At 33.1% G+C, this 23,686-nt stretch overlaps 3 protein-coding genes and 1 non-coding gene across 4 annotated transcripts; 1 reads left to right on the forward strand and 3 right to left on the reverse strand.

Moving 5' to 3' along the window:
- Positions 1-2,013: 2,013 nt before the first annotated feature.
- Positions 2,014-4,106, reverse strand: LOC106309859 (UDP-glycosyltransferase 90A2). The gene is made up of 2 exons (XM_013747001.1): positions 3,241-4,106; positions 2,014-2,854 (listed from the first exon to the last, which is right to left on the reverse strand). The coding sequence occupies exons 1-2, from the start codon at positions 4,002-4,004 to the stop codon at positions 2,212-2,214; spliced, it is 1,407 nt and encodes a 468-aa protein (XP_013602455.1). The 5' UTR covers positions 4,005-4,106; the 3' UTR covers positions 2,014-2,211.
- A 2,625-nt stretch (positions 4,107-6,731) lies between these two features.
- TRNAP-AGG lies at positions 6,732-6,803 on the reverse strand. The gene has a single exon. It is a non-coding gene; the product is annotated as a tRNA-Pro (tRNA).
- A 3,102-nt stretch (positions 6,804-9,905) lies between these two features.
- Positions 9,906-11,276, reverse strand: LOC106308087 (two-component response regulator ARR4-like). Its single transcript, XM_013745210.1, has 4 exons — positions 10,992-11,276; positions 10,824-10,900; positions 10,573-10,650; positions 9,906-10,479 (listed from the first exon to the last, which is right to left on the reverse strand). Exons 1-4 carry the CDS (start codon positions 11,164-11,166, stop codon positions 10,066-10,068), a joined length of 744 nt encoding a protein of 247 aa, XP_013600664.1. The 5' UTR covers positions 11,167-11,276; the 3' UTR covers positions 9,906-10,065.
- A 7,520-nt stretch (positions 11,277-18,796) lies between these two features.
- Positions 18,797-19,808, forward strand: LOC106310625 (zinc finger protein 5). The gene has a single exon (XM_013747851.1). The coding sequence runs from the start codon at positions 19,034-19,036 to the stop codon at positions 19,652-19,654; it is 621 nt and encodes a 206-aa protein (XP_013603305.1). The 5' UTR covers positions 18,797-19,033; the 3' UTR covers positions 19,655-19,808.
- The last annotated feature ends 3,878 nt before the right edge of the window (positions 19,809-23,686 follow it).

A 23,686-nucleotide genomic window follows, 5' to 3' on the forward strand; every position in this document is an offset into this window, starting at 1 on the left:
ATGACTATTTTCATAAATACTATAAATTTATGATAAAAAAACATTAAGCTATTTTTTAAAAAAATATTTATAAAACATTTATAAACTCAATCACAACTTTTAATACTAAACCTTAAACAATAATCAATAAAGTTTAAATCCAAATATTAGTATATTTTTTTACTGGTGATACTTTTAAAAATGGTATTTGACTTGTGGTATTTCTAACAATTTTTTTCCTTTTTCAGCTACATGCAATATACCAATTTGAATTCAAGTATACTCCTAAAAACATTTAAAGGTTAATAAAAATATTTATAAGTTCTTAATCAACATTAAAAAAATGACTTAAAACATGTAAAATCTAATCTATTAAAAGGGAAGTACATTTTGTATTTAGCCCTAAATTTTTCACAAAAATTACTTTCTCATGCCACTAGTATTAAACACAGTAGTTTTATAACTTAAAAGATCCTGCATAAAATTAATTGTGTGTGTAACGTAAAGATCATTTATTTGTAAAGATCATTTATTTATAAAAAAAACACTATCTCAAACAAAAACCTAGCCGTCAGAGGCTTCCCTTGCTCTCCTCCTCTCTCACCATGGATTCTGGTCAGCTGCCGGAGCCTGACTCTCGAGAACCTCCCGACCGATCCTCATCTCCCGTTAGACCTTCCTCTTCCGACAAATCTTCTACCCCTTCAAACTTTTCACCTTCTCCAAATCTTATTTCACCAAAGGAGCTTCAATCTCGGACATTACCATTGTTTTTTTTTCGATTTTACATCTCCTCTTAGTGTCCTCTTCACCAGAATCATTCCTGATGGTAGATCTAAACCTGAGATTTTTTTCAAACTTCACTGTATTCTGTCCCAGAGGTTTTTGGCCTTCTATTCTCTCTCCTTTTCAAGCAAAATGAGCTCTTCCCGTGGATTCGTAGGTGCTTGGTTTTGGGTCTTCCAGTGAACTTATTTCTACAGTATGCAGTCTCTTCTCCTGTGTTTTATCACTTTTAGTTCATATATGTTGGATCTATGCATTTTTGTCCCACAACCTGTCACTACATGTATGGGTTGCTCAACCTCATCACCACCTCATACCGTCCAATTTCATGTGAAACATTAAAAATGCCTAATATAAATATATTATGATGGACTTGGCTGCATTCTTCGTATGATCAACAACTACATAAATCAGGACTTACATAGTTAAACGATGTACATATCCATCTAATGAGTTTTTTTTTTTAAATAGGGATTAGCTACAGATTGATACCTACAATAAAGATTGGGTTTTTTTTTCTTTTTTAAATCCACTTATAAATCTCATAGATTAATAAGTGTTTAGGCCAGTGACATGTTCAGAATATAACAGAGAGACTTTCAAATTCAATAGATATAATATAGGATTAAAGATTCCATTTGAACATTTACCTTGAGCATTCCAGTACCATTGACGTAGACAAGGGTTGAATGTACTCACTCTCAGCCATTTTCTACTTTTTGCAAACAAACAATAAACATACACACCGATTTGACATAAAAAAAAAATTAAAAGCAATCAAATGATCTTTTTAGCATATTATATGCTAACAAATCAGTGAGAATATATATATATATATCTCTGTCAACAAGTAAATCAAATTTGTATAAATAATAATAAATATGTTTTATATAATTTTCACGTTTTGATTGATTTTCTTGTATAAAACGTAATTAGAAAATAGACATTTGCAAATTAACAATTTCAAACAATAATACATTTGCTTAAAGAAATTTTTTTTGTGATTATTTATACAAAAACACTAATATAGAAGATTTATAAATAAATATAATACATGATGACGTAAATACAATAACAATGTTATGTAACCACATGTTATATAAAACAAATATGTAACATGGAAAATGTATTTTATATCTATATTATTAAATATTTATAAATTCTATGAAAAAATAAAGCTAGTTGTACTTAAAACATGTGACATTTTACTTTTTCAACTACATGGAATAATTTTACAGACTCAAACAACTTCATAATGTTTTCAGGTTGTTTCAGGAGCTCCTAGCTATAAACTTTGAAGTTTGAATGGAAAGATTTGAAATAGGATTGACAACTTCATAAATCATGATCATGTTCCACTTATTCATGATTCAGCCAATGGTTCCATTCTATTATAAAAATTTAGTTTAAAAATCTCTTGTAAAATGGAGTTGACAACTTCATGAATCATGTTCCCATATTGTTACAAAACTCATTGATTAGGTTTTTCAAATTCTTCCAAGAAGAGCCAACACCTTCCTCCAAAGCCTTCTTCGCCTTCTTGCCATATACTTCAACATTCCTCCTCAGCTCTTTCCCTTTCTCTCCCTCCATCAACTCCTTCACTTTCTCTGCAACCTCTCCTCTTCTCACAGCTCCATCACTCGCCGCCACCACTCTCTCCGCCACTCTCAGCTCTTCCACCACCAACATCGCATTCAAAGGTTGCTCGGCTGCTACAGGAAACGCCAAGATTGGAACCTCAGCGCAAATGCTCTCCATCAGAGAGTTCCACCCACAGTGGCTCAAGAACCCTCTTACACTCTCGTGCTCTAGTATCTTCCTTTGATCAACCCATTCATCTTTCACCACCATTCCTCTCTCTCCCACTCTCTCTTCAAACCCTTTTCCTATTTCGTTTCCTTTCACCACCCACAGAAAGTTCACCTTTGATTCTTCCAACCCTGACGCAATTTCCTCTACTTGTTCTCTCGAAATCTCGGCTTGTGACCCAAAAGCCACGTAGAGAACGTAGCATCCCTTGTCTCGCTTTTCATCAAGCCATTTCATCCAAACAGATTTCACCTTCTCTTCTCCCTCATCCTCCAAGCTGAAAGAAACAACAAGGTACGCATTGATAATCATATTTTCTGCATTTTTCTTATTGATTAGTACTAGACTTATGAGCAAATCTCATCAATAACATTTTTTAGTTTTGTCACAAAAATAGCATTTAAAACAAAATCAAAATAACATTTTTCTTTACATCATAAACCATATTTATATCCTCTAAATTGTACTAAACTTTTAAGTTTGAACTCTACTCACTAAACCTTAAACTCAAGTATATAAATATATATTAATTTTTACCCTTTTTGATAAATGGTAATTTTTTTTTTTTTGTTAAATGCTATTTTTGAACAAAAAAATGATTTAGTGAGATTGAAGAATATTACTGTGGACTTATTTACACAAAATCATAATTAATTAGCTTACGAGTTTTTTCCAAGACAAAGCGGTCCAAGTGCCCATGGCTTGAGCTCGCGTGTACGTTTATAGAAATCTATAAACACCGGCTCAAGATCATCGAACGTGTTGAATATGATACCTTGACTCTGACTCATAGACGCGCATTGATCAAGGATAAGCTCGAATCCAGGATCCGTGGTGGGTTTTGTATCAAACATATCTTCAACAAAATCACATTTTCTAACCTTAATCCACGGAAACTCCGGTACAGCAACAGCCTCCCTCTCGGACTTAACCTCAGATAAAAGCTTGTTTTTAAAAACACTGTCCAATATAGAGGGGGACATGCAGTTCATACCCAAGAAAACAAGCCGAGGAAACCCTAGCTTCCGAGCCGACTCTAGCGTCCACCACAAGAAACCGTCAGAGACCATGAAACTGACGCGTGGCAGTGACGTGAGCTCTCGCTCGAAGTCGGGCTGCATTGACTTGGTGGCTCTCGTGAAAGGGACGTAGAGGGAGGAGATAGCCGGAAGTTTGTCGGTGCATTCGACGCCGGGTGGGATCTCCGGGACGTTCTTGGGGAAAGGGAGGGTGATGATGGTGGCTTTGGTGTCGGAGAGTGAGTCGGCGACGAAAGGACGGTTTAAGGGAGTGGTGAAGACGGTGACGGAGATGTCTTTGGTGAATGAGTGGGAGAGGAGGAGACGGGCTAGTTGGAGCATAGGTATCATGTGCCCTTTGGACATGTATGGGAACAAAACGACGTGAACTTTTTTTTCTAACTCCATTGAGAAATGAGATCTATGCAAAGATCTCTATGTTTCTTATATTGTATATCAATGTATTAACAAAGACTTCAAGTCCATTGAGATCTCAGATCTGTGCATAGGCTTCCCACCTGTTTCTCGTATCTGTCTCTATGTATAATTAATAAAGACTTAAATGTCTTTTGAGACGTGTGCCTAGTGGCTAGTGGGCTAGTGGGCTAGTGGGAAGGATTCTCTCTCCGTGACCAAAAATTGAAGAAACATTTCATTTAGCAAAGCTGCGAATAACTAATTACTGATACTAACAAAATAGCAGTTTGACAAAACGTTTGTTTGTTGTCTTTGACACCTTACTTGCTACACACGATTCGCTGAGCTTTCTGAATCAGACTGTTTCATCAACTCTTTGCACTTGTCCAGCAAAAGCCTCATCACTATATAGTCTATACTCAGTTGTGGTTAAATTTTTTGAATTAATTCGTCGCTGAGAATATGAATAAGCTATGATTTTTTTTTTTAATGAATGTAAAATTTTATTCAATCAAAACATATTTACATCAAGTGGTTCTATTGTTCATTTGAAATCATAAACAAATTTGAAAACAGAGCTTCAGTTCCCTTTAACCAATTATGGCTGAGTTGAGTCTTGTAATCTTGTGCCAAACCAAACGCACAGATTTTCTTCCCCTTAACTAATAGTAGTTTCAGTCGGATTGTTCTATCAACACATTTGATCATAACCTTTTCATCTTTTGGCTGCTCACCATGTCTACGCCCATTGCGCTCTCGCCATGCTATGGACTAGAGCTTGGAAAGTATACCGGATAAGAAATGTCTCTGTAGTTGTGTAACCGGAATTAGTTATCGTCTCTAGGATCTCATTCCAGTCCAGAGTGAAAGCTTCTTTCATGATACCTCCAACTAGAAATTTCCAAACTTTAGCAGAGTATCTACAACTAAAGAACAGATGCTGGCAAGTCTCCAGACTTTCTTGACACAGCACACACAATGTGTTTATTGTAGGATTCCATAATTGCATCCTATCACAGGTTTGCAGTCTGTTTCGTATGGCCACCCATACAAGAAACGAGAACTTAGGAGTAGATTGAGCAAACCACACCCCTTTGCTCCATATGCATTCTGTTCGCGACTAACGCAAATGCAACCATGTCTTCTTAGTAGAAAATTGAGTAGTAAATCTTTCTGATGTTTGCCTCCGAAGCGGTATATCATCCTCTTGACTACTTATAGCTCTTAGCTTATCGATTTCATCTTCAATCTCATTGAAAATTCTCAATCTATGCCTTCTTCTGCGATGACTAGCCAATACATCCACTACTAATGCATTATCCATGATCCCTAGATCAATTGTACCTCTATCTCCCAACAGACCCTTAAGACATCCCAAATGGGACCAAGAATCATACCAAAAGGACGTGTGTTTACCATTATTTACTTCCATCTTTATGTAAGTCTTGGCAAGGTCTCTAAGCTTCAGGATTTTTCTCCACATCCAGGAGCAATTATGATGATATTATGATGATATTCATCAGAACATGAGTGCTACTTCAAAGATCTAAAGATTGATTGAGGAAAATGCATAGTAAACCTAGCTGATGACTCTTATTTGTGAGGAAGTTGATTCTATAGAATGGCATAGAACCTGGTGATAATACTATTACTTTGGCGTTCACTTCTATCAGTGATTGTAAGCAAGAAACAAAGAGAAAAGCAGCTTTACTTGTCTTTGTATCAAAATGGTTGTTGTTATTAGCACTCTGCTAATGACCAACGACAGTGTTATGCTGCAGATACTTTACTGTGGAGACGCTGATGAAAAAATGTTTACTGGAAGAGGAAGTAACTAGAAATCTGGTTAGTGCAAAGTTGTAGTTTTTTTTTTGTTTTGGTATAATGCAAAGTTCTAGTGATTAACTTAATTTTCTTTACCTATGCAGCAGGTCAGGTAGATAACGTTCTCTCAGCACTCTATTACAAGAAAATTATTGTTTCAAAATTATTTATATAGACATCCCAAGTAAAACCACAAAGAGTAAAGATTCACTATATCATGTCATGTTCATTAAGACTTAAGAGAACTGTCGATGCAAACTATCTGCCCTTGGAACAGCACGGAAAAAAATGCTAGTGATTTTAAAATGTTCGTTTCTTTTTTTTTTTTGATCAAAAAATGTTCGTTTCTTTATCTGCACCTTGTTCTGTATTGATGTGAACACCCTTCAGTTCTGTCTTATAATACTAAATCTTTGACCTTCGAAGTCTTCTGAAAGTAAGGCTGGTCAAGTAAACAAAAACATAACAAGTATTGGAAGAGGAAAGATCTTGCCCTAGTTCCTTTGCAGTAAAATTGCAAACCAATTATGGATATCTCTTCGACTTGAAATTGATATTCATTTTTAATCGTTGCTGCTTCCAGCTGAGTAGAAAGCTCTGACATTCTATCCTTTGCTCTGTTATACTGTTTCCTGATATTCTATTTTCTCTTCTAAAGTGCTGATTTTCTCTGCATAAGTACGAAAAGTTATAAATCACTGTCTTCATAAGGTGAAGTATACAAAATTTCAGTCACTCGCCAAGTAAATTAAGATGACATGTATCAAATGCAAAGCGTCTTTATGAAGAAAAGAAAGCCGGAGAAGGTAACATGCATAATTCACACTTCTACATGAACCATACACGCTTCTATTGAGACGGCAATTGGAAGCTACATACAGTTAAATAAAAAAGGGGGCATTCCGAGAATTGAACTCGGGACCTCTCGCACCCTAAGCGAGAATCATACCACTAGACCAAATGCCCACTGATGTTCATATTAACGCTACATCTGTAAAGATCATAAATTTAAATAAATTACTTAAGTCAAGTTTGACCAAGATAGCTCTTTCATTCGGTCTTTATTAGAGCACCATTAACGGAAGTGCTTACCCCGGGTGCTTAACAACTTTTGAAAAAAAAATATATATATATATATATATATATATGAAAAAGGGGGAGCATCGGTGCTTAAACAAGCACAATAAGCGCCGTATCTTAGAGGTACGTGGCGCGCTGCCATTAAACAGTTTTTTTTTTTCTCAAACACTTTTTTATTCTGAAACACTGTTTTTAAGACCAAAATAACATCCAAATATGACCTAACTAGCACCAATTTTTTTTTTGAAAATGATCAAAATGACACTCAAATACTGTTTTATGACCAAAATGACATCCAAATATGAAAATGACCTAACTAGCACCATTTTTAAAAAACAAATGACCAAAATGACATCCAAAGATGAAAAAGAAAAAATCTATGTTTTTATTTTAGAATTTATGTTTAAATGTTTTTTTTTATGTTTTATTTAATAAATAAAATGCATCTTTCAAAAAATAATATTTTAAATTTATTTTTTAAGAACCCCAAAATAAAAATCTTCCATTGGAGCACGAAAATGTTTAGGATGCTTAGCGTTGCATTTTAAATCACTTTTACAACTTAAAATTATTAAAAAAAAAATAAGCACCCCTATTTGGGGTTTTGGGTTAATGGTGCTCTTACGTGCCTATTCATCGGTTCTGGTCGTGATTTTTGAATCTATAAAACAATCCTCATTAGTTGGGTTATGACAAGAATTTCGAGAATATGTAACAACTTTGGAAGAGACGCAAACATAAATCGATGAACATGGTAAACTAGTGACCTTTAACAGTTGTAAACAGTATCAATTTTCTATAGTTATAGATATGATTATATAGTTAACTACACGTAGTTTTAGTATTTAGTTTTACACTTAGAGTTGCTTTTCCTAGCAAAACAATATAATATATATACCAATAATATACACAGCCATCGGACAAAAGTAATATACCAAGGTGTTTTGAAATCTTACTATTAAACAAAAGGAAGGTGCGTTTTGTCTTTAACAATAGTATTATTTGTGATGGTCTTACATGAATAACTAGGGTAATGGTTGGTCACCCAAATAATGAAAATATTCAAGATCACGAGTTTGAATAATCTCCTCTGAATATTTTTGTATTAAGGTACAATTTTGTTTATAAAATTAAATATGTATACAATATTTTAAACAGCAAACTAGCTTAGCCATCGGACAAAGGTAAAATTATCTGCCAAGAGTAAAGCGTAGAAACGTGGAAAGACACATCACACATGGAGCAGCGATCGGGACACTACAGTAGCCGAAGATGACAAAAAGAAAAGAGTCTCATTTCCCACATGAAGGGCCAAAACGCAACCGGCAACCCAATGAATATTTTGTTAATTTAATTTTATTGCAATTTTTAAAAGTTCGCCAAACGTGAGGAGTATCATTTGGGGTTGATTTTGCTGTCGACAACAATTAATGGTTTTGTTAGTATATATACATTGCATCTACAATGTGGTTGGCTGTGTCATTAACAGTAGTACATGATGTTATGCTACTATGATTCTATATTGTAAATTTTTTTTTGAGTGAATCCTATATTGTAAAGCTGAAAATAACTTTTCTAACAAATTAACTTTTGTATAACATATTCATGTGAAGATCATACTCGGATCCAAATGAAGTTGTAAATACACAATCTACACCAAAATGAATGCCAGAGACAAAGAGTTAAAGACTACTATTTATGGAGAACTATTCCCTAAATGGAGGGAACAAGAGATGCCCATTTCCAGTTTTGTATTTTTCTGTTTTTCTTGCTTATTCTCTACATATCTACACATGCATAACATTAATGATGTATCATCCACTTCTTTGTATACTAATAGTTTGTTCTTCAGTTACATTGTAAGAAATTCATTAAAAAGAATCCGCTTATGGTACTAAACTATACTATATGATTAATTGAGGAAAAGAGCTATAATTAACTGTTAATGCTTTCAAGTCAAGTCTCAACTATAACTGTTTATGTATCGGATTCAGACGTTATTTTATATTTGGAAGAAAAAGCATTAGCTCTTTGATTATTGAATTTTCAGATTTAGCGAAGTTATTGATAATAGATACGGCGTTTTACAAAACTTTAAGTATTGTCAAATTATACGTTTTAGTCTAATTAAATTAGTTAATAGACTTGTTAAACTAAACGGAAGTCTGCTCTAACCATTGATGTTGACACCATGCATTGTGATAGCGAAACTCAAAACTTGGTCATTTTGAAACTTATCTATAACAAATATCTGCATGTGCATGCAAAGATGGGACTTGTCAAGTTCAGCAAGATACGTATAAGCTCTGTAACATCTAGAAGACTAGAACACAAGAAGACGTTTGCCTCTTAAAACGCATGCTCGAGTTTGGTCACCATAATAAACGGTAGATTGCAGTTTCTTTTAGTATTAATTAAAAGCCGTTTTCTTTTCTCTTTTTTTATTTTGAACATACACTTATATTAAAAGCTCTAACCAACGTTCGGTGGTGCCATTAAGGCTAGTTCAACAGACAAGATCTGTTTGGATATTAATACTTAAAAATTACAACAATATGCATATCAATGGTATTATCAAAATATTTATAATTTAATGTAATAAAACTTACAAAAATACTTAAAATTCTAATATTTTACAATTTAATGTTTACTTGACCAAATAAAATAAAGAAAACACAATAAAAGGAAAACACAATCTTATATTTTATAAATGGAGACTAAACATATCGAACAAGATACTTCAGTGTCAAAACTAAATAACCTATGAATATATAATATGAACATCTAAACTATTAAGTTGATGACATTGTCAAAAGTTAAAAATATATAATTAGAAAAAATATACCCGACGCGCGGGTCAAAGAATAGTTAATACTTAAAAATTACAACAATATACAGCATGAAGATTTTTTTTCTCTGCCATTTTCCTTTAATTAAAAGCTTAAGAAGTCAAGACCGTAACTTTCTGCATAATATAATAAAAAATAATTATAGGAAATTCGAAAAGTTTTTAGAAACAAGAAGAAAAGGAGATCTATAAATTGACGGCGTCATCAAGTCAACGTGCAATTAAAAATACCGTCAAAGGTAAAAAAGTTAACGGAGATAGTAAATATTACACGGATCCCAGAAAAGTAAAACACTTTCACTAATCTAATCCGGGACTCCCCATCTTCTGCCGTCGAATCGGCGACTCCTCCGGCGACGAAGTCAACACATCATCAACCTCTTCAGGAGATGAGAGTGGCGAAGAAAAGACTTCCACGGGAGATAACGGCGGAGAAGAGTCCGACGAATTAGTGGAGAGAGTCAAGGATGACGGCGGCGGTGGCGGTGGAAGCGAAGTGTCGACGGTAACAGAATCTTCTGGAAGCTTCCGTTTGTTTCCGTTGGAAAGTTTAACGTCTCCGGTTAAACAGTTTCTCAGTCGTTTCACGTCGGCGAGTTTCACCGGTTTCAGTAAGAAATCCTCCGCACCTTCCTCAAGGCACCTGTCGATTCTGGTCAACACGTTCTCCGACGACATTATTACAACTGGGACTTGTCGGAAACTGGACGATTCCTGTTTCATATTAACGAAAAAAATCCGCATGGTTACAGACAAAGATTCAAATAAATTGTTGCCTGAATCGAAAATAGGCGGGAAAGTTGAGACCTTGATCTTCTTGAGAAGCTCGTAACCGGTCATTCCAGGCATGCAGTAATCAGTTATGATCATATCAACTTTCAATTTCTGAAATTACAGAATCAGTAAATAAAAAACTAACAATCAGAATAATCTTAAGAGCATCTTCAATTCACCTTAACATTGTTTTTCTTCTAAAAAAATAGAAAAACTTCTTTATCATAAAAAAATAAATTTTGCTCATGGTTGGAGATGGTGTTACAATTAATATATCAACTTACATCAAATTCGGCAGATGCTTTATCGTTGTCTAGTCCTAGAAACTCTAGAGCACGCCATCCGCTGTCAACCGCCGTGACTGAAACAGAACCACCGAAAAAAACTTCTTTAAAGAATATCCGGCGAGAATAAAATCATTTGCATCTAAAATAAATGAATAGGTCACGAACCTTTGCAGGAGGTAATACGAAGCAATCTCTCGATGACAATCCGATCAACGAGGCTGTCATCGACGGCCAAGACGTGAACTTCATCTAAATCTAACGGTGGAGGTTCCATTCCTCCGATACCGACGCTCATCATCTCCGAGCTCCTTAGACAAGAAACGCCACCATCTTTGGCCATTGATGAGTAATAGTAACTGAGGGGAAAGGATGCAAATATGACAGAGAGAAGAAAAACAGAGCTCACGTCTGTTTTCTTTTCTTTTCTCTTCCTCTTAAGACGGTTTTATATTTCTGTTTTTTTTTATGTCACTCTAATCAATCTTTTTTAGTGTGTCTTTTTGTATTTATTTTATTTTATTTTTCCAGCTAGAAAATCTAACAAAATCTTTGGTTCATATTTATATGAAATTTTATTTTTAATTATTTTATGCCGTGCTCTAGGGTTGAAAAAATGAACTTTTATTTGAAAAAAATAGTACTAATAAATTGAGATTTCTGAAGAATCCGGTGGGGGCCTATGCGAATATCATAGTGGAAAATATTCCTAAAATCAAATAATAGAGGAGAAGTCCGTACATCGAAATCGAAAATAACCATAGATAAAAGAGCTGAAAATGAGAACCTGGTTTAGTCACCATTACAATTCACAGTAGCAGCAGTGAAAGTAATCCGGTTCAATCAGTGAGTAAAATCTGTCTCGGTTAGGATTGGGCTTACAAGAGATTTACATTAATTATGTATAGAGTTATGATAAGGTGTTTGTTCTCCACGTTTCAATGTAATTTAAACATTTAGTTTACAATATCCAAAATTTAACCAAGATAATCTATATTGCTGCAGGTTTGCAAGTGTTCTTCTTACCACTTTTATGCTGTAGAAATATGTATTTTTAAATATGGATAACAAAACAAAATATTATCTGTTCATTGTGATTGGTCAGTTACTACTTTATTATCAAGAATCAATATAGCATAATCCACCGAATAAATAGTTGACAAACAAAAGAGAATAAATATAGTAAATTGAAACTGTTATTCGCCTAAGTATATCCATCTGATTTTCGAAATTTATATTATCCCAAACGGTTACTTACTTTACAAAAATGAACTAATCTAAAGAGCCAACTAACAAAAAAGGTGATTTATTTATGACAAAATATAATTTTCCAGTAAAACAAGAGGAAGGTGGGCAAATAATAATGCTTTGACGTCCACATTAAAATTAGGATCCGCGGGGCCCAGGAAATCTAAAGTAGGGCCCATTAATATTTGTTAGAACATTTCTTTATTAAGGCATTGGACTTTTCCTCTTTTTCTCCAAACATAATTTGCTGTTTCACTCTTTAGACACCACAGCGTATCCCTTGAAAAAAAAAAAAAAAAAAAAACACCACAGCGTATCAAATCTTGGAGATTGCTTTTACTTTGTCTTTCCCCACTAAAAATAAATAAAATATTTATAAATTTATTGTTTTCCTTTCTCACAAAAAATAATCAAAATATTTATTGTCAACTTAACTTGTTAAAATGTTTGGTTCAAATAGATTTTATCTTGTTATAGAAATATTATTACTTTGTAAGAATTATATGACATGGGTTCCTGACCAAAAATATATATATGACATGGGTTTACATTAAAATATATTGTCACCGCAAAAGCATAGAACCAGGTAGAAAGAAAAATGTACAGTGACGTGTGAAATCAGATTTTACAATGGATTGGATATATCCAATCATTTTTTAAATTGCGAAATTTAAGATTGATTTGTGAAATGATTTTTCAAACGATATGGGCCAACGAATGATGGATCAAATCTTCATGATGTCAACTACAAATCCAGGATTGAACAAATAAAATTCATAATAGTAGTGATGGACGTGTCGCACATAAAATCAAAGTTTATACTCCTATTTGTTTATAGGAACTTTGAACATCAAATGAAGACATTGACATTTCCCCTTTAATAAATTTTATTTTGGTGCTTGAATACGTTTTGGAGCATCTTTTAATTCTAAATACTATTATTGTATGTGTGTATTTTCAGTTTTCTGTAAGACCATGCTAGAATATAATCATTAGTATTTCTAGCAATAAAAGTAACTAAATAGTTGACTAACTATATAATATCCAATGTCGCATTCAAATTCTAAAACAATAAAGCATGCTAAAATGCACTTAACCTAATAAACCGATATATATTAGTATAAATTAAATTCCACAACAATATAAAACTAAATTTGGTATGCATTCTCAATTAGCCAAAATCATATGAATTGTCATCGTGTAAAACAACCAAGCCTCTGGCCAATTTCCAACCCAAACACTGCAACGAAAGCATGCTAAAATAGAGTTTTAATGTAATTTTGACACAAAAATCTTTTTTAAGCCAACACTAAAAATCACTCTGTTTTATTACAACACTATAATTTTACATTAAGTTTAGTGTGAAACTATTCACCCACTAAAACACTATTTATTTATTTTATTAATAAAATAAATAATTAAATAAATAACAAATAAAAACACATATATATATATATATATAATATTAGAAAATAGCTTTTAGTGTAAATTTTGATGTTGTCGTTAGAGAAAACTTTATTTTTAGTGTTTGAAATTACACTAAAATAATGTGATTTAACACTAAAATAATGTTATACTAGGTTAGGACCCGCCTTGTGCGGAACGAACATTATATATATTATTTTTATGTATTATATGTTCTTTTACATATTTATAAAATGATAAATATATATTGAATAATTAAAAAGACAGTAACTATTACATATATAATTAAATTGACGTGAACACATAAATAAATTTCATTAATCCAAACAATTACTTTTTCTATTTTGTATTGTATATAATTAAATATAAATGACATTAACATATATATAGTATGTATTTTTAGTATTGATATATATTAAATGATGTTTTCTGCTCATATGGTTATTTTATCATTTGTATTTTTTTATAACAAAAACTTTAAATAACTATAACAAAATTTTCATTGTGTGATTAATAGTTTTGGTAATTTTTAAAAAATTCAAAGCTAAGTTTAAAATTTAAATATTAAGTTGTCCATATTTGTTCAATAACATTTACCAAAATATTTGTTCAAAGCAAATTTCGAAATTAAAATATTTATATATTTTAGATGGTATATAGTTTAATTTTAATATATATCTTTTACACTTAATATTTATTAAATGAGACTTCTTACTTATATGATTTTGTAATCATTTATATTTTATCATAACAAAAACCTTTAAACCATGGATTGCAAGAATTTGAATGTGAGACTTTTAACAATTTTAGTAATTTATAGTCGTTTAAAAAATTCAAAATATAACATATACAGAAAATTTAAAATTTTTATTATATGGTTAATGTAGTTGTTTAATTTATTTTATTAATTTAAAGTAAACAAATATGATAGAGAATACACTAATTTTTATCAAATCTTTATTATTCAAAATCATTAATTTTCATATATATTTTAGCCACATTAGGTAATTTCATAATTTTTATTTAAGAAAAGAATGAAAAACATTAATAACGAATTTATGGTTAGTTTAATAAAAAGCTTATTATATATTTAGATTAACCAACATATTTTTGTAAGGATTCTAAGACTCATTATGGTGATGACATATGACTATCTCAAATGCCGTAATGCTTCTCTTTTAATATATATGGGATGCTGGAGATGCTCTCGGTGAACCGACGAACAATTAGTGTACCAGATTTTCATGTAACAATGTCATTGTCTAGGGATTATAAAACTTAGCACTCTGCTAATACCAACGCATCAATCATCATTCGATCGCACCAGTGTCGATCGTCTCTCAAGTCTCAATCGTAAAGCATGGACAAGGAAAGCATACAATCCAAAATTCTCGAGAAAGTAAATAAGAGAGCATTTCTCAAAAAAAAGTAAATAAGAGAGCACGAGACGAGATAAATAAAAACATCATAACTAAAAGTTACTTAAAAGTTCATCATGGGCCTTAAACCTTTTCGGGTCTCTCCCCAATTGTTGTATTCGTTTTCCAGACATCAAATATTAAATGAACTTAAGAAAATCCATAACGGTCTGGAACTGGAAAGGTTGGCAGATCGGAGTAATATTAACTTTTATATAAAGCCTGAAGCTGAAGATACAAGGCCCAATACTAACTATAAGAAATTAAGGTTCCTAGACCTTTAGGCCACCATTAACAGCGGTTCTTACCTGATGCTTAACCATTTAAAAAGAAAAAAAAAAAAAATTAAGCAGCAGCCCTTAAACAAGTGTAGTAAGCGTCGGTTGTTCCCACTGTTTGCAGACTCCACTGACACGTGGCGGTCCGCGATTGGTTCATTTTTAATTTTTTTTTTTCTAAATTCGAAAAAAAAAAAAAAAAAATTAAAAAACCCCAAATTGGAAGTGTAGTAAGCGTCGGTTGTTCCCACTGTTTGCAGACTCCACTGACACGTGGCGGTCCGCGATTGGTTCATTTTTAATTTTTTTTTAATCAGACAAAAAAAAAAAATAAAAAAAAAAAAAAATAAGCACTCCATTTGGGGTGCTAGCAATGCAGATGTTCTAAGGGGGTTTTTTCCGTTGGGATTCTTAATATATGTATTATGTATATATATATATGTATATATTATATATGTGTAAATAATTGTGAGGTCTACAATTATTGTGGAAACCCATTTAAAACCCTCTTTTAAGAATAATTACTTATGGAGTTCTACAAAAATTGTGGACTCCACAATTACTTATATATATAACACATATATTAAGAACCCGTACGAGAAGAACCTTGTTGGAGGTGCTAACAACATCTCTATCCCACAGCATTTATTATCTGCGAAGTGAATAAAAATTATGATAGTATCTTACATGTTTATGACATGGTTTGCTTGCAATAACAATTATTTACGTGAATGATTTAGGAAATTCCAATAATATTATCTTGTTAGGGCTGTCGTGTTTCTTGTGTATTTTAAAAAAAAAATCAGAAACGAGGACATTAGTTGTTATGCAGGCAAGTAACGCTGTGATTTTGTAAGTATTAACCGTTTCTTTGAACTGAGTCGGTATTAATATCTTGAAGTTAAAAAATTATGACTTCTACATTTAGATATATATGTATCATTGTTTGTTTTCTTATTTATTCATCCATTAGCTATATGGTGTAGTTATAAATTCTGGTCTTAGCATTGGTGGTCTTCTTTTCCTTTCCCATAAATATATTGAATAAGATATAAGGTTGAAGTGCTTGTTGGAGTCGTCTAGAAGAGAAGCAATGATTTGATTAATCGTAGAGGCAAACTGCATGGACCACATTGGATACTCTAATCATATATCTTATTCGACCTAATTGAAAAAGTTTTAAACTAATTCAACTTACATCATTATATCCATTTTTCTTTAATATCATGTGCTAGTTTTCGTTTTTATTGGCTCTAGCTTAATTTATTACTAAGGTTTTAGCTAATTCATTTAAACCTAACTAAGTAGAATGAAATTTTTATTAGATCTATTTGGCAATTTTTATATAAGATCTGTATTTGATATAACAGACACTGTGTTAAGGCTAGTATATCATATCATATATGAATAGAGTGTCCTCTTGCCAATAAGTTTTATATGCTATAACTTTAATAGAAACAATTTGAGTAAATTTGTTTTCTTAAAGAAGTTATGTTTGTTCTTGAATTACATGCTAAACATGGAATGTTATATAGTTGTATTCAGATTGTCAACAACTACATTATTATCGAGATGCATGAGAAAAATATCTCAACTTCGGCTATATTGAATGAGTTAGCAGGACTCTAAATGGTTTAACGCAAATTTGTGATACTTGGCACGCCCTTATTAGTTATAGCTTTCCTTATCAACATACAAATACTGCATTTAGCCTTTTATTGGTCAACACTAGAGTTAAATCTTACATTAACATGGTAGTATGCAAGTTTTACGGGTAAAGTAAACTAACTACCTTTTCAGACATGGTTGTTGCATTGATGTTACATTGCTGGATGGGAATACAATTAAAGAGGTGGAAATAGTTGATATATATCATATAAATATATATAAAATATTACGGAAACCAACCCACCCACCTAGTAGCCAGCCACCGTAAAGAAACTTTCGAAAAAAAGAAGAAAAAAACACATAATGGGCTAAAATTATTCCACATCTTATTGGATAAATATAAGAGTATTGTTGACAGCATACTTATTTGGAATTCTTCTTTATCTAGTATAGTACTAAAAACTAAAATAAAATAAAGGACCTGAGAGAGAGGAAAGAGCTTTTAATTGCATGCGACACCAATTGGTGGCAAGAAAGTCTTCCAATCAGGGATCTTAGGTTGTACGAGTGGTATTATTACAACACCTAATAACGATTAATTATTATTATTTCAATTAATTGTCTTGATCTATCTTTTAAGTTACATAGCAGTGGGGTCGTAATGGAACAACTGTCCAAACCAAATGCCATTTCATTATAATTATTTTATTAAAATAAGATTATCCTATGACTTGATTCACCTGAAATAGAATAATCTATACTCTTTCGCTTAATATGTTATATATTTCTGTCTAAAATAATGTCTTCTCATGCTTTATGAAGATTTGCCCAAGATCTTGTTTTGAAGATTAGACTCAAGAATATATTTTTTATTTGTTGTATAGTATAGATGCTTGCATCATTGCCCACTTCTTGTATTCCTTCATTTGGCAACTAACAATTCCCCTCTTTAATTTAACATTTAATTAGCATTTATTAAACATGGTCAATATAGGCCTTTTCTTTCTTTTCTCACGGTGACTAGACAAATGAAATTTGGTTTATGTGGAAGACATTGCGATAAGCTATAAAGAAGCTTCAATCCATGTTCCATGATCAGTTCTGTAATTCTCCATGCCAGCAACTTTAGTTGATGGAAAAAATTTAAACATATAATAAATATACATGACAAAGGGTCCGAATGACTCGCGGTCGTAATAATAATAAAAACACATAAATTATAGGTATATATATATAGATTTTTTGTTACGGTACGGAACAGTTAGAAATATTCAAAACCAAAGAATAACTTAAATTTATAGACTGATTATGTTTTTTAGATGAGAACACTGGAAGACATCTCATTTGTTTTTGTATAAGAAGGAATAATTTAATAAAAAAAAAATTAATAAATGATGGTGGATGTACAATATAATGGTTACTGCGTGCCATTGGGATAGTTAAACTTTAACATTATTTTTGGAATCAAAGTATTATCCTTCCGGTTGATTTATTTTGGGTTATATTGGTTAGCTTTATTTCTTCATATCTTTCTTTGACTTGTGGTTTTATTTCTAATATGATAGTAACATCTTAATCTTCTCTTTGAGCTTAGAATATAACTTTTGTATTGATTGTCACAAGTGGTGTGATCATAGCTGCATATCCCTTTTCATATACAATTTTAAATTATGCATATCTCAACTTAATCAAACTATTTTATACGCGCACAAACAACTATTTTATATACACGCACTAAACAGAAAGTATTTTTCCCACGATATTTTAAAGTCACGGGTTGTAAAAATTAAGCAAATGTGTATAATGTAATATGCATAAGACAAAGATGAAACAAGTTGACAAGTTAAGTCGTTTGCAACTTTGCATATACATAGGCGCGTGGTTTCCACATATTTGTATAAAAAGTATTCCATGTTTAGTGTAATATTTGTATTAAGTACATATATAAGTACCTATCGAGTTTATTTTCCAAGATCATTTCTCGTCACACCTTAGATTCAAACAAATACTATATTATAAAACCCTAAACAATATAAGTCGATGCTGTTCATGACTAATATAAAAACCCTTCCAGTAATATATAATAGCACAGATGCAATGCATCATTAATTACAAATTATTAAACTAAACACCCTCCGTCTCTCGACCTTTGCTATATAAAGAAGATCATTTACGTACATATCCTAAAGCTAATTAAACCAACCAGAATACATATACACATATATCTCCGACAATGTCTCGCACATGCGAAAGCTCCTCAGGCTCGTCCTCCGACAAGACCATTAAACTGTTCGGCTTCGAACTCATCAGCGGTGGTAATCGTTCCCCTGAAGTCACAACGGCGGATAGTGTAAGCTCTTCAACGAAAAACACGACGTCGTTTATAGCTAAAAGACTCGAGTGCCAATACTGTGGAAAAGAGTTTGCAAATTCTCAAGCCTTGGGTGGTCACCAAAACGCTCACAAGAAGGAGAGGTTGAAGAAGAAGAGGCTTCAGCTTCAAGCTCGACGAGCTAGCATCGGCTATTATCTCACCAGCCACCACCAACCAATGACGACGTCGTTTCAGAGACCATACAAGACGCCGTCATATTGCGCCTTCTCTTCCATGCACGTGAATAATCAAATGGGTGTGTTCAATGATGAATGGTCTCCGATTTCGTCGCAGATTAGCTTTGGTAATAAGGACACGTCTCAAGATATTATTGAACAAAATGGTGAGATGGGTAAGGTGTATGGGGGTGTGAGACAAAACATGATTCAGTTCCAGAGAGATCTGACTTCTCGTTCTGATTCGAAGAGAAGCATTAAGTCGCTGGATCTTCATCTGGGGATGGCTGGAGATACGGTATAGCATAGAGAGATATGATTTAAAATGTATACTAGTGATGTATTTTATTGCTGAAGAAAACGAGACATAGTATTCTTGATGAAATTTGAGTTGTATTTGTTTAGGTTTATCTATGTTTTTAATTCATTTCAGCAAGTGATGTTATATAATTATTTTTCTTAACAATCTCAAATAGATTACAGTATAAAATTCGCAATATATATTAAAAAAAATTCCAACCATCGCCCAATTAAGAAAACAGTAGATCGGAGCAAGACTCCAAGTACTAGTCACAATATAATTTTCTTATCCCTATCACCTCTAATGGGACTCTTAATCATTTTTTTTAGTAATAAATGTGTCTTAAGAACTTTACTTAAGAGATCTCTAAATTTTTGTCCTCCAATGCAAGTGTCTTATTTAAAGATTTAAAAAAAAACATGTTTTATTTTGGTTAGCTACAAACTACATAATTGACATCAACACAAGTCACTACAACTAATCAAAACCTGAGGAATCATACAAACTAAGCAAAATTTATAACCAGTTTATAATGAAACTCAGCCCATGAACATTTCAACAAGAAAAAACAAAGAACACAGTCCTACTCCATCCTTGTCCTAAAAAACTGGAGATTCTTGTACATAAAATCGACCAGAGCCGAAAAGAGGAGCTGGACGTCAGCCAACCCCATAAACCCTAGAAGATGGAGAAGGAGAGAGTTACCTGCCAAACGCAACGGAGACGGGTTTTGGCACTAGAAGAAATTCCACACCTTCAAGAACCATCACTTTACCGTAGAGAGCATCTCCTTTCTCAGCGTGGTCAAATTCAGACTGAGGCATCACCATAGGCTGTAACTTAACCCTCCCACCACGTTTGTTCTGCACACCACAAAACCCAAAACAAAACAGAGTCAGAAACAAAACAGAGTCAGTCCATCAACATCTCAACGTGGTCTCGTTCCTCCACAACCGTTCTTTAAGCTATCCTAGACATTGCACAACTAGCAACTGAACAATCACACACCTGTCTCATCATTTAACTAGCTCCATCCCTTATAATGATCAAATGCTCTCGTCTTTGCATGCATCAATACTTACAACATCCTGCAAAGATAAACAAGGCTTCACATCGCCATTTTATTTTCTTGCAGAGACTGAGCATAATAGAACTAAAACTAAGATCATAAAAGAACAAAACCTTGCAAAAGACTCTGGTTGCTTCGAAATCAAAGGGCTTCATCAAGTTCACATATAATATTTAAAAACGAGAGTATTGTCACCGAGCAACCAAATATATGAACAACTTCACAGAGAATTATACCACAAGATAACAATAATACATCAATATGAAACATCAAAGTTCTCTCCTTTATGTTCTCACAACGTTTAAAGGTTCAAACAAGTTAAAGCTTTAACATTCAATAAGATCAGCAGAAAAAGTCAGATTCTCATATGCTAAGTAAAATCAAAGATCAATTCAACACAGAAGAGAAACTATGATTCCACATACACACCATACATATCTCTCTACGTTCCAATCAAACGAGTAAAAGTAACAAAATCATAATACATGATGAACCAATCATCAACGATGTACCTGATCGCCAACTATATGAAAATCTAGAAACTCTTATCAATCTGAATCAAAAGAATTAGACTTGGAAGCAGAAGCATAATCAAAAGAGAGGGAGGAGCACGGAGGAGCCAGTGATGGGGTGGTTCTGTTTGTCGCCACCGGAAATCTCCGGAAACTCCTTGACGATTCGGTGATTGATGAAGTCGAACGGGATCGATCTCTGGTTGGCGAATATGAATAGATTTCCATCGGGAAAATATGAAGAAACGGATAAAGATTGCTCTCGAGTTCGGAGAGAGAGAGAGAGAGAGAGAGAGAGAGAGAGAGAGAGAGAGAGAGCCGTCGAGAAAGAGCCGTGAGAGAGAGACACGTGTTACTAAGAAACGTTTCTTCCATCGCTTAATTAGGATCCGTTGCTTAGCTTATTTGCCATTTTTTCTTTTTCTTTAATTACTAAATACACTAAAAACCCTTTAAGAGCCATGTGTTAAAGATGCTCTTAGGTTATCAACCTAATACTAATCGACAAGGTTTCTATATTTTTAGTCATTAAATATTCTGTGATATGTTCTAAATGGTGCATTGCTTAATAGGTAGAGAAAACATATCGAAACATTCATTTTCTTATTGTTAGAGTTAATTAAGAGCATCTCCAACCTCACTCTATATTTTACTCCAAAATATGAAAAATTGAGTGATTCTTTTATTTGTTGTTCATTACTCCATCTTTCACTCAATTTTTTCAATTTTGAAGTAAAATAAGGAGTGAAGTTAGAGATGCCCTTATACATTCACTTTTGCTTAGTCTATTTTTTAGAAGGAGTACTCTATTTATCAATTTATGTGTGCGTGCTTCTTTGTTGGTGCATTTTATATATCGACGTACATAAGTACTTACAAACTGTACTAGTGGTGCATACATCTGCTGATACGTGCATACGTGCGTACACGCACTAGTTTGTAGTCAAATTTCAAATATTTGCTAGAAATTTCATACCAAAGGTTACAAAATGATATAATGCAATTAATATTAATTAATAAGCGTAAATGAATATATTAATTACAGATTTACAAGCTTATGAACTTTAACAAGATTCATGTAATTCGTGATAAAGTCATTTAATTTGTTATGTTATACATACGTATGGACATTATAACACACACACATAGGAATGTCAAACAGTTGATCCGTCCCGTCTCATCCCATGCCGCAGCAGGTTCGTCTTCAGCGGGTCAGGCCCGTGCGGCTGCGGTCTTTAAAATGGCTGACCAAACCCGTACCGCAAAACATGTAGGCCTTTGCGAATCGGCCTGCATGACACATAATTACAAACAGACATATGGCTCCTGGACGCTTCAAGACATGATTTATGACGCTTTATCAGCTTCATGACGCATCAGTAAGTGAGTCTAGTCGATGATTGAACTGGATAAGGCAATACTCTTGTTAGTTGAAGATTTTAGTTGGATCAAAACACTAGTTTAGTTACTTTTGTTACACTCCAAACATATTAAAAATAAACAATGCTTTAGTTGCTGAATCCAAATACTATAACTCATAAGTTCATAACAAATGTTTTAGTTTTCTGAATTCGAAATTAAATAAAACCAAACACCAAATCAAAGATGCTAATCTCAAAATAAATAAAAAAGAAAACACAAAATCACACTTCTTGTTCTTCAACTTTATAACCAACAAGCGACAAAAAAATGTGAATTTCTCTTTTTCACCATCAACTTCCTCTTCTGCAAATAAGAATAATAGAAGTTAGTTAAATATATATTGAAACCTAAAACTCCAAAATGTATGATAATGTGAACAAATACATATAGGCAAAACTGTGAAGAACCCATAGCGGGAACTAGATCTTCTTCTTCGGTGGAAAGTGAGTTTTCAAACTTCTTATGATGGTTCGAAGAAGCTCCACTGGTGCAGATCGAAGGCGCTTGGGAGACCGGAAGCATCATCAACCCTGAAACCACCATCATCAGAGTTCCATAACATTGAATCACCCTCTCTCTCTCTCTCTCTCACTCTCTCTCTCTCTCTTTCTCTCTCTCTCTTTCTCTCTCTCTCTCTCTCTCTCTTAGGTGAAAGAAGAAATGGGGACTTAGGGTTGCAGGTCTTCAAAATCCCGCAGGTTAATCTGTAGCCCATCCCGCTTTCGGTCCGTCCCGCTTTGAGCCCGTTCCGCGAGGCCCACAATTTTGCGGGCTTACCAAATGGTGGCCTAATCCCGCCCCGCAACAAGTTTTTACGGGTCAGGCCCGCGGTCCAAGTCCTTGATTGACATCCCTACACATATATATATATATATGTTTATACAAACTTAATGTTTATCTTATGACCTAAGAACATAAATGGTAATGAACTTTATAAATTCCATAATTTAACCATATATTATTCATAATAACCAAGTTTATAAGAAGATATGCCCTTTTCAAAAAAAAAGTTTATAAAAGAATGATTTTGCT

The sequence above is a fragment of the Brassica oleracea genome, chromosome C8, assembly GCF_000695525.1.
Source record: "Brassica oleracea var. oleracea cultivar TO1000 chromosome C8, BOL, whole genome shotgun sequence".
NCBI lineage: Eukaryota > Viridiplantae > Streptophyta > Magnoliopsida > Brassicales > Brassicaceae > Brassica > Brassica oleracea.